General features: G+C 38.4%; 1 protein-coding gene across 1 annotated transcript; it reads right to left on the bottom strand.

The window, feature by feature from the left end:
• Positions 1 to 672: 672 nt before the first annotated feature.
• gamt (guanidinoacetate N-methyltransferase) lies at positions 673 to 6,570 on the bottom strand. Its single transcript, XM_050055832.1, has 6 exons — positions 6,293 to 6,570; positions 3,394 to 3,539; positions 3,206 to 3,269; positions 2,875 to 2,942; positions 2,542 to 2,652; positions 673 to 939 (listed from the first exon to the last, which is right to left on the bottom strand). Exons 1-6 carry the CDS (start codon positions 6,468 to 6,470, stop codon positions 799 to 801), a joined length of 708 nt encoding a protein of 235 aa, XP_049911789.1. The 5' UTR covers positions 6,471 to 6,570; the 3' UTR covers positions 673 to 798.
• Positions 6,571 to 17,256: the final 10,686 nt, after the last annotated feature.

Here is a 17,256-nt window from a genome sequence, read left to right as displayed (position 1 = left end):
CAAAGATGCAATATGTCCTCTGTGAAGCAAGAGATGTCACATTAAGATATTACATAAAATTCTAACACTGTAAGGGGGCTGTTCTGCATAATAAATATTTTTACCTTTGATGCGTAAATTATATTTTGCTGATAATACTTTTGTACTTTTATTAAAGTAACATTTTCAGTTGAACTTTTACTTGTAAGAGCACTTCTTCCACCGCTGCTTCTGACACACATGCTGCTGAGCAATTATGCACTGGTTTGGCATTTCATAGACAAATTCCCAGAGGACTAACAGGACTCTGCTGTGGAGGAGAGAAGACTTTCTGAACTTCATGACAAACTAAGCATTTAAACATGCAGTGATATATTTACTGCTCCGTCTAGAATTGGGACATGCGTAGTGAGAACAGATACTGGGTGGTTTAAGCCCTGAAACAGATGAGGCTCAGTGGGGTGTAAATGCATTTTTTGGTGGTTTCATGTGGTTTCTGTCTGCTGTTGTGTCACATATTTGCTGCTGTGAAGAATAAAATGTATCAGTGGACTGATAAAGTGCAGTCTGCTGGGAGAGAGCGGCTACATGAACAAAACTTCAGCTCAAATAAAGTAGTCTGTAAACAGCCCAACAGGTAAAATAACTAAGGATACAATAAATGTATAATAAATATGAGCACTGTAATTTGAGTGGGGATGTAAACTGGTTTATTGAAATATGTGACAGTGAAACAAGCAGTGAGGAGGTCAGGGGGTTCAAGTGTGAAGGCACATCACGGTAAAAAAAAAACAAAGGTTGCAGCAGCGTCTTCGGACTTTACTCCTTGATGATTGTGGGTGTGATCATCTTATTGAAGGAATAGTATTTGCACTCGGTGGGTGGTGCAATGTCCATGGTGGTGGTGCTAATCTTCTCCTTCTTGAAGCCGGCCTGGACCAGATGCGGCACCTGGGTCTCCTGAAAATTATTAACAGACAGAGCTGGTCAGTGTAACCGAGCTTGCCGCCTTATCGGTCACTTTAACCTGATTGTGTTTATCATAAACCTTGGAATTATCGCGGCGTGTAATTCAGGTTGCACTCGGTTCAACCCTGACGGAGACGTTTACTCAGCACTGTGCGACAATATCAAACAAGTCTAAACAATCCTGTAGAAATACACGTCACAGGCCAACAAGGCCAATCACACTCTGTTGAGCCACACGTGCTGATGTATTGTGTATTATGACTGTCAGTCCTCAGTAACTTCAACCCTTTCCCAAAATAACCTGCAAGATACTGTATTTACTGCAACACGAAAAAAAAGACCCTCCACTGATATCAAACTAATGACATTTTCAGGGTTTGTATATTAGAGTTTAACGATCAGACACCTCAAACTTAATTCCTTTTTTCAATTAAAACCCATACTGCACATCCTGCTCACGGTCATATTTTACACTACAGACTTATTTTAAGCACTCTTTCAGTATGTTATGCATTTATAGTAAAAAAGTGCTGCATACTATTTATTTACAAAGCACTTATTTGCAAACGTACATGTCTTTTAATCTTACAATCAAATTCACACTGAGCCAGGTCCCACGACTATTTGGTTCTAGAAAATCATCATGTTAATACTGAGACTAGGGAACTGGCTTTTAAATTCTGCACGCCACACAAGTGGAAAAATCTGCAGAAGCTTTTAAATGAGTGAAGCTAATCCCTTTAAATTAATTCCATTATGACTGACTTAGAGCAGTGTGAGTGCATGTGCTTTCTGTTAACTGATGTTGTCCCTTGTGCTGATGTGCTTCTCCTGTTTCTTGTATGGTTTTTGACACAAACTGAAACATTTGGGTTCCTTTATTGTTTTATAGTGAACAGGGTGTCCTTGTAAAAGGGAACTTGCTTTAAATGACCATCCCTGATTAAATAAAGGTTATACTACTACTACTACTACTACTACTACTACTACTACTAATAATAATAATAATAATAATAATAAGAAGAAGAAGAATTAATAAGATAATAATAAGAATTTGGCCAGACAAAATGCAGAAGTTGAAGCTAACTTAGCTGTAGTGCCTGGTTTTGATCTTCAATCTCTGGTTTTAGCTGCTGATTCAATGAAACAGTTGTAAATATCAATGTATTTCCATTCTGGTCATTCCGGTCAGTGCAATAATTTCTCCAAGGTAATCCAGATAAGGAGAGGGACACTGAGATCGACCAACATTATTGGGTATTTCAATAAAACGTTTCCCCTCTGGGAGACTTTGGGTGCAAAAATAATCCTTTGACATGCTGAAATCTAATGTTTTAGCTAGCTACAACCATTTTGTTTGTGCCCCAGCCCTTGGTTGCATATTGTGGCCCAACTGTTAAGGTAGCATCATACATCCTACACCACTTCTCTTCTATTAATTGCACTATCACAAAACGTCTGCTGCATACACAAAGTATGGATGGTAACTAAAGAAGACAGAGCACAGAGCAGTAAAGCAGAAATAATACAATATAAGAGGAGTTAAATGAAGTTATACATCTTGTCCTTGAGGGAGTAATGAAGGTGACCAACCTCAAACATCTTCTCAATGTTGTTGTATTTGGTCTTGAGCAGCTCGCCCCAGGAGGTCAGGTTGCAGTAGGTGAGGACGCCACCAGACTTCAGCATCCTGTGAGCGTGACCCTGCAGAAACACACAGGTCAAATCACTCAGTTCTTATGTGCACCACACACTATCCTCACACTAGAGTCATTAATATTGATTATTGATACATGTTTGTACAGTTACTCAGTATCTTTAATCCACTTTTAATGCAACCAATCCCATGTATGCAGCGATTATCCTCCTCCAGAGTTTTAATCTTTTCCAGACTTTGGGTGTTTCATGTGGATTTTATCTACCCACCTTAATGAAGTCAAACTGGTGAGTGTGCCATGTGTCCTCTGACAGAGGGTATGTGTCATACAGGATACCTGCGGGAGGAGGGACAGTGTCAGCAGAGTGCATACAACAAGTAAATCATTCATTTTTCTGTGTGCTTTTTATCACTTTCCATCTGTCAAGTTGTTCATAAGCGTGAGGCCCGATGACACCAGTGGCCCTGAGGACCTTTATATGGATTATGTATCCTCACGCAGCTTTTCAGCAATCAATAACTTGAACTGAAAAGCCAAACTGTGAGCAGAAGATCTCCACGTATGATGAAAGTTCCCCCACGTCTGGTTTGATTTCTTACCATCAAAGTGGTTATCTGGCAGGGTGGGAACAACTTCCTCCCACAGGCCCTTCAGAGGGACGATCTGCAGCAACATAAACACCAGTTACACTCAGCTTTAAGGACTGTAGCATTTAATTACACGTGCAACAACTGTATCAGTTATAAACCAACACAGGCAGATAATGTGGGCAGTCAGGTTTATTGACCTTGTGTGGCTGGGACTTGGCCCAGTTCTCCAGTCTGGCGAAGACACCGTCATTGCACTCGATGATCCAGTGCTCCTGGATGGGGAAAGACTCAATCTTGGTGGCGGCGATGGCCATGCCAAAACCGATCTCCAGAACCCGACCGCCTATCAGACAGAACACAAGAAAACAGCACAGTCAGGGAAATGTAAATCTGATGAAGCTCTCCAGCAGCTCAGAGAGAAAATGACTGCTAAATTTACCAAATATTTGATATCTATATGGCGACGATATTGCAGGGTTGAGTATTGGTGCTTTCAAAAAATATTTACATGATGAGATTTTTGATAAATAACCATCTGTAATGTGAATATAATGACTGAGTGGGTAAAGAACAGCTACAACAGCCTGGTGAGCCCAGAACATGACATCACTTTACTGTAATGCAGCTTTTAAAACCAGAAAAATCACCTACAACATAAAAATATCCAAAATCTGAGACAATACCTAGTCTCATATCACAATATTGATACAATATCAAAATATTGCAGAGCCCAAATATTCCCCAAACTTTGTGACAAATTTGTACAACCACAAAATAATAATATTATCATGATACTGGGATTTTAAACTTCAATACAATGCCAGCATAAAGAAATACTAGACACCTTCTGGGGGCTTGATAGTGTGATTTTTATTTTGTTTTGCCCTGCCTATTTTTTATAATTATTCCTTTTTTAAAAAAAATTATTATCACCATTCATTTTAATGTGTTTATTTACTCAAATTTAATTTTGTCATTTTGATCGTTTTTTGGCGGACTGGGACTGGTGCTGTACCCCCTCTTGTACGGATCACTAGTACCCTGTTTGTATTGTATTTTTATTTTTGTTCATCCAGATTGAATGTCTCATTTGATGTGTAGAACTGTATGAAGAGGAAGTGTACCAACCTTACCGATATCAATAAAAATTTGAATTATATATATATATAAAAAAATACTAGACACCTCTTATGATACTACGACAACAATTTCTCTGCACACTTTTTTTTTAAATTAACAGCCTGCACACAATGCTGGTGCAAGAAAAAGTCACTGAACACATACCAACAAATTTGTAAAAATGTTAATAATTATTACAACTTGAAAATCTGATAGTAGATCTTTTTTTTTTAAAATTTCTTCTGTACTTTTGATGCTGTCAAATGTATAATTGACAGGGACCGTAACATTTAAACACATGGTATCAAGAAAAGTATTGGTATTTTGACACTTTTGACAACCTTACACCTGAATATTTATAAAAAACACTGTGACATTCACTTTCTATTGAACATTGTCCTATGTGCATACAATGTATATACAACATCTTGGTTTCAGTTACAGCCAAACATGTACCTGTCTCTCGACAATGTTACTAATAAAACTAATAAACTACTAATAATACACCAAAATGCTCAGCAACAATACCAAAATCTTTTGGCTTACACTTGTAGAACCCACCTATAACAATGCAGTTTTTGAGAGCTCAGTGACTCGTCAGACCATACCTTCTGATTTTTTGTCATTTAAGGTTAAGTTTTTCCCTCCTTTTGGTGCAGACTGGAGGGAAAACCAGTTGGTTGTAACGTGTGGCTGGACAGAAAGGTTAAAGGATTTCATTTCCCTTCAGAGAAGCTTATAAATAGACAGGGGGCAGAGGCTATTTGTTGTTGCTTGACCCATTCATGATGATTTACTGCGCCATTAATCAGCCGCTCAGTGTGTTATTCACACTTTGATTTAATTCATTGTGTTTGTACACACTTAAAGAAAAGTGACAGCAAACTGCATGGAGCTGAAATTAGTTCAAATGGGACATGGAAAGTCCAAAAAGACACCTTTACACATCCTGTACATGCAAACCAAAATGTTCACATTTCAAGATGTTGCATGTAATGGCAGTAGTTTTATTTATCTTGTGAACTTGCAATAAAGAATTAACTCAAATATATTGTGACTGGCCCAAATGTATTGCACAATTAATGCAGATTAGAGGACAGCATCATGCTGACAACATACATGTGTTTTAAAACAACGCTGTAAACTGTGTAAGTAGTTAAGTGCAAGAGAAATGTGTGTTTGGACGGTGTTGTGCAGACAGATTCAGTGCACATGCTAGTCCCTTCCCACATGTCTTGCGAGGGTGTGTGGATCAGTCTATTTTCACATAAAGCAGATGAGCTGCTCCCCTCCCCTGCAGACTTCTTGGCCGGTTCCCCTGAGTGGAGAAACAGCTGCTGTAGTACTCACAGAGCGCTGAGCACCATGCTGCTCGCACTCTCACGTGTCCTCAAAAAGTGAAGAAACAGGCTGAAATGTGTGTAAAAAAAGACTCTCAAAATGACTCTGGTACAAAATACACCATGGCACATTTTTAAATAGTAGTGACACTGTTAAAAATTAAATCACTTCTCTGCAAACTTTTATATATATTTTTTGGTTTGTTTTAAAAGTATTATGTGATTTATTTATTTATTTATTTTTTATTGCAAAAAAATACATGATGATAGTCAAAATTCTATTTTCTTAAATTTTAAGCACAATTGCAATTTGCAATTCAATTCATATTTTTAGGCAACCTGTGCACTCTTGCAACAGTTTGAGGTTAAAGTATGCTGGTTTAGGACATACTTGGCTATTTACTGGCTTTGTGTGACTTGAGGTCATATTCAAATTATTTAATAGCAGATTAATGGCATTTTACCTGTTAACAAAACTAATATCAGTGATTTTTGACATTAATTTGTTGTCATGTGTGTAAACCTCCCTGAATGAACTGCTATCTTTGGGGCAGGATTCCATTATCGGACGCAGCACATCCAAAGACTACAGTGTCCGATAGTGGACACACCGTTATTTTACAACTACGACTTTTACCTTTTGAGGCTGCAACGGTGGACAGAGAGTGCATGTACGGGGTCTCCCAGCGCTCCATCACGGGTTTGCCCATGATCTCCAGGTGTGTGTCGGTGTCATCGTAGCCGGCGCTAGCGTCGTGCCAGGAGGCCTTGCAGTCCTCTCCCTTGGAGAAAATGGGCTGAGCGGCGGTGCTCATTTTGTTTTTGGTGATGGAGGAGGCAGTGGTGGTGCCGGTGAACGGTTTGACAGACTGTGTCTCCACACAGAAGAGGGTGACAGACAGGAGGCGGCGGTTTATATCGGGCTCAGAAGTGCTGACACTGCTGGAGTTTCACTACAGGTCAAAGGCTCACACACACATTCCCGGAGAAGGGACGGAGGCGTCCAAGATCCTCTGGAGAGAGGATGATTCACTCTGTGGTAAATAACTGACTCACTTTAGCTCTGCAGCATTTAGACCTATGACTGAATCTGCTTTGTGTGCACAGTTGTAGGCCTATATATAAACAATGCAATGAAGTTTGTTCAGGGTGCAAATGGTACAAGAATAAATACAGAATGAATGATAAATGTAACATGTGAATCCAGCAGGTGATTAATACACAGGGAAGTGCCCTTTCTTTGGATTTTGATGATGTAGTCCTTCCTCACAAAGTGGATATGTCAAACTAATAAACAGCGACTGCAGCTGACAAAAAAAAGCAAATGGGCCTATTTAGAGCCAGCGTTTGGTTTGTCTCCTCTGGGCTACAGTAGAGCAACATGGCAGACTCAGTGAGAGAGGACTGGCTCCAATGAAGATATAAACAGCTCATTCTAAGAAAACAAAAACACAATTTTTATTTTCAGGTGATATATAAACTAATGAAAAGATGGTTCTGAATATTATATACCATTTCTGCCCATAGATGGCTCTGAATTATACACACTGGACCTTTAACTAGTTTATATATATGACACTTAGGTTAACTCGTTTATATTTCTGGTGCTATGGTTGTTGTTGTTTTTTACCTTAATTGATAATCTCTATCGTTCATATTTTGTTTATTTAAAGCCTATATATTTGCACTCTTTCATACTTTTGTACTACAACTGTTGGACAGTTTTCCTCAAGACAGATAAAGTTCTGTCTTATCTTAAACATGCACTTCAAAAGTGCATGTCCATAACACCGCATACATTTCCGATCCGTGTATTTTTAAGACTTTTTGGACAACAGTGGAGCTCTGTGGCATGGAGGCATAACATATACCGTTATTGTTTAAAGCTGAGATAAGTCATTTTAACCACTAGGGGGCGTGAGGAATCAGGTCACTGTAGGTTTACCTGTTTCTGTTTTCTAACGTGTTATTTAGCTCTAACTGCATATTGGATGGACTGGTCTCGATCTTATCGTCTAAGATAGTTAATAACCTGAAAATGACAAATTATTCCTCTAAAAGAGAAAATATATTTGTTTATTAAATTAAGTAATTGTTCACAAATCAAATGCTCCAGGTTTGATTTTTAACAATGAATTTAAATGAATTTAATCACACCTCATTTCCTGTCTATTAGATATTGTTTCTTATTTGCAGTACGCTGTATTAGCAGCAGAGTGAGAGCTCTTCATTTATTCCTTTTCTCTGAGCATGGACAGCTGAATCCAACCATTAAACTGGAGCTGATTCACATATGTACATTTGCTCCTATTGCGTAACATCATTTTGCAGCTTGATGAACCAGATATATGTCATAAGAACAGCCTTAATTATGTTTAATAAAAGCTGTTAAATGAAAAATAGTCTATATTGGCTATCTGCTGTGAATGTTTTTAACATATTGTTCACTTATAGTTCAAACTGTCCTGTAAATACACCTGTTTCAAGTCCACAGCTGTTTTGACTGCCACTCCTCCTCCTGTGCAAAAATATTTGATCCTCTTTTAACAAACACAGCTGATGCTGTATTCATCCTATAACTGTACTGAGGTGATCATGTGCAAACACAAGGTCCTGATAGCTTTATTTAAAATTAGCATTAGGTGTGATATATTTTACTATAAATTTACAAATGAATGAATAGCAGTTAAAGCTGACACTATTAGGTGATTGGTGGATCATGGGAAATTAAATAGCAGCTGTTTTGATAATTGATTGATCCTTTGATTACTTTCTAGCTTAGCTTTAAATGTGAATATTTTCTGTTTGTCCCTGATAGTGAATTTAATAATTTTGGACTGTTTGTCAAACTAAAGTCCACCATGGGCTCTGGGACACTGTGTTGGACATGTTTGCTTTTTGCTGACATTTTATCAGAATTGTGATTATTGGCCCATACAAGGAATTATAAGAGGCTAGCAGTGATTTTTTTGTGTTATCCCCCCAAACAATGGCATTGTTAAAGGAAACACTGGCACTGAAAAATAAAACCCTGACATTGAAAATCACTTTATTTTAATGCATACTTGTGTGTTCTTCAATGACAGGTTTTTTCCCAGTCTCTTGTTTTCAGTTTCAACTTAACGTTGCTGTTTTGGTTTGGAGGGGTGGAGTTTGAGAGGAGGGGCAAAGACAGTGTGATTTACACATATCAGCACACTAAGGAAAAAACATCACTCTTCTGGACCCACATACACTCTGAAGACTGTAGCTTTACCACACATCTAGCGTACAGTCCACATTAAAGGACATTTGGACAATTTCCTCATATTTGAACTTTCATAAAACATTATGACTTTACATATCTTCAGTAGATTATAACAGTGCCAGGAGCTGTATGCTAGACGTGTGGTCATGCCCGAGTCTTCAGAGCAGATTGTGCATGTATATGAATGACAATCTCGCCTTAGTATGCAGGTTGTATCTTGCCAAAATGGATAGTATAGTTGATGCTATAGTTGAATTCGAAAAAGAATAAAAAGAAAACCTGTCAGGGTAACATGAAATAACATGAAGATTGTCACTGAAAAACACATCAGAATCCAAAAAATACCAAAATAAAATAATTTTAAATGCCCGTTGTTGTTTTCAGTGGAACTTTCTGTAGTGCCAGACAGTGCTTCCTTTTTGAATGCTAAATTTTAGAGCAGGTTCAGTTACAGAGGAACACAAGAATGGCATTTTTTATGATATACCATTATAATACAATTTTTTACAACTACCCGGTTCTATTCAATCAGACCTCCAGATATAGTGTAAATCGAGCCCACCTTTGTGTAAAAGTGTCCATTTTCAGTTGCAGACTTCCTGTCATTCATTCCATCGTGTAAACCATTTTGAGTCTCTGCATCCACTGGATTATGGGTGGTGGTTTTGCATCTTTCCAGTTCATCGTTATTATTTTCTTAGCAATTAGTATAGCATCAGGGGCGGCACGGTGGTTAGCACTCTCGCCTCACAGCAAGAGGGTTGCCGGTTCGATCCCGGGCGTGGGAGCCCTTCTGTGCGGAGTTTGCATGTTCTCCCCGTGTCAGCGTGGGTTCTCTCCGGGCACTCCGGCTTCCTCCCACAGTTCACAGACATGCAAATTGGGGACTAGGTTAATTGATAACTCTAAATTGTCCGTAGGTGTGAATGTGAGCGTGAATGGTTGTTTGTCTCTATGTGTCAGCCCTGTGATAGTCTGGTGACCTGTCCAGGGTGTACCCTGCCTCTCGCCAGATGTCAGCTGGGATAGGCTCCAGCCCCCCCGCGACCCTCAAGAGGATGAAGCGGTTAGAAGATGAATGAATGAATGAAAGATAGTATAGCATCAGTATATGCATGTATATGACATGCAGAAATGGTTGCAGCGAGGCATCGCCTCTGTACATGAGGCGCCGGCACTATCCACTACGCTACCAATGCCCCACTCTTTCCATAATTGACTATTAATTAATAATTAATTTAGAAATTAATTGATAGATTCATCAGAGCCATAACGGCATTGGATTTTAGGTTCTCATAGATTCTCTGAGGAAAACAGACACTGTAATTCTCTGTGGGAATAGTATTAGGATCATATTTCATCTCATTTTTCATTCAGGGTGTCAAATATTTTATTTAAAAATTATAATAGAAGTAAAAACTGTGCCCCCAAACTCCTAATAAATCATAATTTTACTATTTTTCAATGTCACTTAGCCTTCCATGTGTGTTGTATGACTCACTGCACGATGAGACACAACGGCAGTCAAAAATGGATCATCTGATCATCTTCACAGCCCCTCTGCCCTGGTTACCCATCATCCACTTCAGCCCCATTAGGTGAAGCTGAGTGGGACCGGCTCCTCAGTGAGGGTCCTCATCAGATCGCAGGTTTTCATCCACCTACCGCTCTTACACGAGCCTCTTCATCTGCACTGCCTTTGAATAATGCTTATTTCCACAGAGGCTCACATTCATGCAGCAACCACAGCACTCTGAAACAGGAAACAATAAACCGTTCCTCTTTTTTTCCTGCACTTCTCAAAAGTTGTCATGTCACAGACTCCGAAAAGCCCGTCAGAAACCTTTTGATGAGATTTAGCTCCAGGAAATGTCCCACTTTGGTAAATGTTGGTATTGAATTGCAGAACCACTTGGGGGTGAAACCTAACTGAATCGTTCCCAATGATTTCAGGGTATCCGTTATATCAATGCCTGATGTGAGTTATAAAACATTACACAGTTGGTAACCCTTCACACCACTGTAGAGACACTCAGCTGGGATTGTTCACTGGCTAAAGGTGAACATGCCTTTGCTACTTTGGATTAGCATTTCTCAAAGCCACGTGACGTTTAAATCACTGCCAAATATTTAAAATATCCCCACAGATGCCCGTTGTTGTGCATGTATCTTTCACAAGCAAGGACCACGGCACAACAATGTGTCGTTTAAATGTTTAATTCTAATTCAGGAGGTGCTAGATGTTGAGGACTGGTGAATGGATGTAAGTGGGAGTGAAGGAAGGTTCGTCTGGGAGGATGTACTGGAGATCGGGCAGAGGGAGACTCAGTGTTGGGGCTCCGTCTCAGGCATTTTTCCACCTGAACTAATTACAGGCCCCCCAGATGGTACCTAGAATGAGACATGGGAGAGCTATGGACCAGATTAAATAAGAAAAGATGAGGGGAGAAGGGAAGAGAGGATGAAGGAATGTTGGAAGGTAGGGAGGATGATGGATGAAGGGAAGGGATGCTGAGTCCAGAAATCTGAGACAAACAGAGCAGGATGGGTTGACCAGGTATAAGCAGGCATGGCAGGTAATTAGAGGTGTGGATGAGGCGTGGCCCTGCTCCTGAACCTAAGTTAACAAATTGACTATAGTTTTTTAAATAAATATTGTCTGCCATTTGAAGGTTTAAGGTTTAGTTTATTCATCCACAGTGGTGGAAGAAGGATGTACATTAAAGTAGCAGTACTACAGTGTACAAATGCTCCGTTACAAGTAAAAGTCCTGCATTCAAAATATTAACTTAAATAAGGCTACAAAAGTATAAGCATCAAAATAGACTTAAAATACAAAAAGTTAAAGTACTCAGAATGGCCCTATTCAGAATTATAAGTCACCGTAATCACTATAATTAGTGATGTTAATGTGCTCATTAGTTAATGTCTGTAATCCATAATAATACATTATGATAAATTAATTGAGATATATTTCGTATTAATAATCTGAATATGAAAAGTAACTAATGTCAGATAAACACAGTGAAGTTAAAAGTATAGTACTGGCTTCAAAAAAGGTGGTGGTGAAGTAGAAGTATACAGCCAAGCAGCATTAAAATGGAAATACTAGTAATATAAGTATCTCAGAATTCTATTAGATATGATGCTTGCGTAAAGGTACTTGAGGAACTGTTAGTGCAGCCATAACAGCTTTGGATTTGCAGTTCTCATAAATTCCCAGAGGATTACAGACACAGTAATTCTCTGTGGGAATAGTAGGATCATATTTCATTTCATTTTTCATTCAGGGCAGGACAAGGTAACCTGTGGCTCCACAGCCACATGCAGCTCTTTCTCCAGTGGCTCCTTGTGGCTCTGACAAAATATTATGTTGAATGAATAATGGTTATTTTTAAAACATTTTAATTTTCAGTTACCGATGTTGTAGGCCTAGAGTGGTTCTTACATTCTGCAATTGTAAAAGTGTGTAGCCCACACACTGAATAAAATACTGTTTAAACATTTCCTAAACTAAAATGTGAGCGGTATGTCTTTGGCCTGGCGCCTTTACTTTAATTTTTTGCCATAACTGGCTATTTTGATAGTAAAGGTTGCCAAACTCTGATTCAGGGTGTCAAACATTTTACTTAAAATGAAACCTCCTCTCCAATGTGTTGTATGAGTCACTGCATGATGAGACACAACAACAGTTAAAAATGAATCATCTCAATGTAGTGAAGTAAAAAATATAATATTGGCTTCCAAAATGTAGTGAAGTAGAAGTGAACAGAACAGCATAAAATGGAAATACTCTAGTAAATACATGTACCTCAGCATTGTACTTAAATATGGTTCTTGAGTAAAGATACTTGGTTACACTCACAACTGTTTATCCACAATAGTTTATCCTATTCAGCCAACACTGGTCACCTAAAACATAGACAATGATTAGATACAACATAAAACCATTGATTAAGCACAACTCAAAACTACATTTTACATTAAAACTTATAAAAACAATTAAAAAAAACCAACAACATTCAAACAACCAGGCATAAAATTAAAATACTCTCATGTTTGAATTCTTATGGGCCATTATTTATTTCATTTAAAAAATGTATTTAAAAACCACTTAGCAACTCCTAAAACTTACATGATGTTAATCTCTTCTGCTGTCCCAGTATTACGTTAATTTCTGTGTAATGATATTATACACTGAACAAGAATTTAAATGCAACACTTTTGTTTTTGCTCCCATTTTTACAGGTGTAAAAGATTTAAGACTTTTTTTTATGCACTCAGTAGATTTTGTTAAAATCCGTGTTAGTGAGCTCTTCTTTTCCAAGATAATCCATCCAGCTGACAGATGTGACATATCAAGATGCTGATTAAACAGCATCATTACTACACAGGTGTGCCTTGGGAAAAGGCCACGTTAAAACGTGCAGTTTGATCACACATCACAATGTCACAGATGTCACAAGGTTTCAGTGTCATTGGCCTGCTGATTGCAAGAATGTCTAGCAGAGCTGTTGCCTGCTAACTGAATGTTCATTTCACCACAATAAGACATCTCTAGTGTCGTTTTCCTGAATTTGGCAGTACATCCAACCAGCCTCACAACCGCACAAGTTGGTTACAGTCACAAACTGCTGTCAGGTCAAGACCCTGGTGAGGACACTGAGCATGCCGATGAGCTTCCCTGAGACAGTGTCTGACAGTTTGTGCAGAAATTCTTTGTTTGTGCTAATCATTTGTTGTGTCAGCTGTCAGAGTGGATGATATCAGATAATCTTGCAGGTGAAGACACTGGATGTGGAGGTCCTGACTGAGCCTGTTTGGCTATACGTGGTCTGCAGTTGTGAGGCCGGTTGGATGTACTGCCAAATTCAGGGAAACAACATTGGAGACAGCTTGTGGTAGTGAAACAAACATTCAGTTCAGGGCAGCAGCTCTAGTGGACATTCCAGCAGTCAGCATGATAAATGGCACGCTGCCTTAGAACTTACATCTGTGACATTTTAGAGTGACCATCCCAAGGTACACCTGTGTAGTAATGATGCTGTTGATTCAGCATCTTGATATGCCACACCTGTCAGGTGGATGGATTATCTCGGAAAATGAGAAGTGCTCACTAACACAGATTTTAACAAATTTGTGACCAAAACTTGGGAGACATATATCTAGTGAGTACAGAAAAAAATCTCAGATCTTCAAATTAAAAATGTGAAAAGTGGAGACAAAAACAAAAGTGCTGCATTTAAATTTTTGTTCAGTATAATATTTCAGTAATATTTATCACATATTCTCATGGACCTGATTCTTTCCTGTTCAAGTATCTTTCTAATCTTATTCAGAAGGGCACAAACAACATGCACTTTATTTTACGGCCTCTTTGTTTGACGCTTCCACTTACTTATCTCAGCGTTAGACAGGTTACTTTATCACATGACCTGTTTCACCACAGATGCTCTTTCTCTGTTTCCCCCTTCCCCATCTATCATACTGCTCCCCTCAGCATTTCTCCACCAGGCTCAGACTAAAGGTAACGTCCGGCTATCGAGAGTCAAAGGGCAGAAGAAGTTTGTGTGTTTGTTTAAATAAGACTCCCATTAGCTTTTGCATTGCAACAGCCATTCTTCCTACATAGTTACATGGTGACTGTACACAAAATATGCACTTGACACAACTCAATACACTAACATGACACACCATAATGCATGTCTACTGTAAATAATAACTGTTGATACAGTTTATGTATCACAAAGAAAATAGGCCTGTCCTCCACAGGTCAACCAGATAAAATCCCCTCATTTCATCATCAGGCAGTTCAGAGTTCCTCTGTGTTTATCAGCTCACATGCCGACAGATTTTATTGACAGAAGTCTTCCAGAACGTGATATGACTTTGGTTATCATTTGAAAATAAATCATTAAGTCAAAGTTATGGAAAATTGTGATGAATAATTAGATTGTGTACGTCTTTGATGAGGAAAATTGTGTCATATATGGATTAAGGTGAACAGTCCATCAGGTTTATGACACATTGTTTTAGGTTTGATAACATATTACACTTTGTTTTTACGAAAAAATGTTTTTCAACTGGTACAAACCATGGAAAACCTGCCCCCTTGTGGTTACTATTAATATAACAGCTAATAAATAGGCATGAATGATTGCTGCAAGTCATAACAAAATTAAAATGATCTATGGTATGGACTGCTTTAGTTTATTTATGCTTGATTATAAACATGAAAATACAAATGATTTTGGGTCTACATGTTTGACATTACACATTGTGGTAAGTTGTACCAATGATATGTCACACCAATGTTCTTTCTGTGATTTGACGCGACACATCGTACACCAATCCTTTCAGCTGAAGTTATTTGCCTATAATTAAAGGCACTGAAGCTTTTGAATCAGTCAGCTAGTATCTCGTCATGATGTCACGAGGTTTACTGTAAAGAACAATCCAAACAAGTTGTCAGTCACAGACGTACAGTTTAAACTCTGTCTTTTTTACTCGGAGGTAAACCCCACCCAACTCCAAACAGGTTAAAACAAACACTCAGAATATCATTTACAAATCCCATGTGAACACCAGATAGCTCATACTATGGCTCCTGGATTACAGGATGTTATACTGTGTGCTGCTGCAGTGAAAAAGGAAAAAGTCAGTACATCAGTTTTAATCTGTAGATGATTTTGTCACAACAGATTCATTTCAAAGATTGTTGCCAGAGTGGAAACTATTAGAAATGTGTTGATTGAATTATCCAGAATACTGGTCTTTTTTTTTTAAGAGATGTTTCTGTTTAATAATTTAAACCACTGATAAAATGTTATTTACCTCCACTGTATTCGGATGGTGGCATACATCTCACAGATGGCTAAACAATACCAGTGTTTGAGTGTGTATGTTTTGGGTGAACTGATCCTTTAATGCACCATGCCATACTGCACACATCGCTCAGGAATGGCCCAAGGAATGTGACAGAGACCTCCAAGTGTCAACCTGGCCTTCCCCAGATCCCAATCTGAATGAACATCTGTGGCACGTGCCATTAACCCACCTCACAACCCACTGGACTACAGTGTAAATGGATCTGCCTTTACTTTACTTGAGTATTTACATTTACATGATATGGGATATGTTTTAGACAATGGTATTTTATATTCAAGTAAAAGATCGAGTACTTTTCCCCCACTGGCTCTATGACGTTTGTCTCAGATGGGTGATTTAAGATTTAATTTCATTGCAGTCTCTCCATACAGATGCTAAGAACAGATGTTAAGAAGTTGACTGTTGGTCAAATGCCATGGATTTAAACTGCAGTAGGTTATAAATAAAAAATGCTGTATGACCCACTGATTAGAAAACATTGTGTCTGTGTTACATGTTTCATCTTCACTACCAGGCGACATAAATTGCAGCTCTACCAGCCTACTAAGAGCTTCCCAACTCATAACCACAGATTAGGATTTTATTTGCTTTGCTTTGTATGCAAATATCTTAATTTGTCTAACACACACCTGCTGCTGACTTGGTATGTAATGCACTACTGTGTGTGTAATTACTTATGTGTACTGTCCTGTTTGTCCAGTTTGTTTTGTGGTTGTTCTGTCATTGCCACACATAGATTTTATTTGTGACCTCCCAAGAGACTGCAGATCAAAACTAACTATAAGCTAACTATGGTCGCATATCTGAAATGTTCACAATTCTGTTCAATATTGTACATGGGTTTTTACAATTACAATAAATAAATGAAATAAACAGAGTTTACAAACCACTAAACGAGTAAATAGTTGCTAACAGACCCAGAGGACGTCACGCCTTCTCCTCCTCCTGTTCTATATGGACTCTTTATTAACAATAAAGAACCCATTTCAGGCGAGCCGATCTCCTCTGAGAGACGTGATCAAGCTTTTTTTTTTCCCTTGCACATATTATAATTTGAAAAACCTTGTTTTGATGGATTCCGGTCCCAGTGGAGAGTCTGTTATAAATCTTGACACACTGATGTGTGACCTCATTTTGTCCTCCAAAAATGAAATTAAAGAGATAAAGAGAAACAGGAACACTGAATGAGGGTGAATCTCATTCTGACATGTAGAGTACCCACTGGGAGCTGCGTTTAAGCCTGGGGAATACTCCAAAATGGATACCTGTGTACTTCTATTTTTATTTTTTTTAATTAGTTCTACAATTATTGCATGAAGTAAGCTACATATTTGTCTTTGCATGTGCCTTATATGACACACTAAGCGTGGACAGGTAGACGGCATGAATGTGATGGTCTAGTTTTCATAATGAAGTAGTGTACAAGGTATATACAGATATCTACTCACAGACCTTGCAAGTAAAAG

The sequence above is a fragment of the Epinephelus moara genome, chromosome 10 (assembly GCF_006386435.1).
Source record: "Epinephelus moara isolate mb chromosome 10, YSFRI_EMoa_1.0, whole genome shotgun sequence".
Classification (NCBI taxonomy): Eukaryota; Metazoa; Chordata; class Actinopteri; order Perciformes; family Serranidae; genus Epinephelus; species Epinephelus moara.
This window is presented reverse-complemented; position numbering and strand designations above follow the sequence as displayed.

Bases quoted from the DNA above. Each gene is read 5' to 3' on its own strand.
- gamt (XM_050055832.1), bottom strand. From the start codon at position 6,470: ATGAGCACCGCCGCTCAGCCCATTTTCTCCAAGGGAGAGGACTGCAAG. The intron at 3,270-3,393 runs GTCAATAAACCT...ATGTTGCTGCAG, and splicing joins CCAAGTCCCAGCCACACAAG to ATCGTCCCTCTGAAGGGCCT. The intron at 2,943-3,205 runs GTAAGAAATCAA...CTCCTCCCGCAG, and splicing joins GCCAGATAACCACTTTGATG to GTATCCTGTATGACACATAC.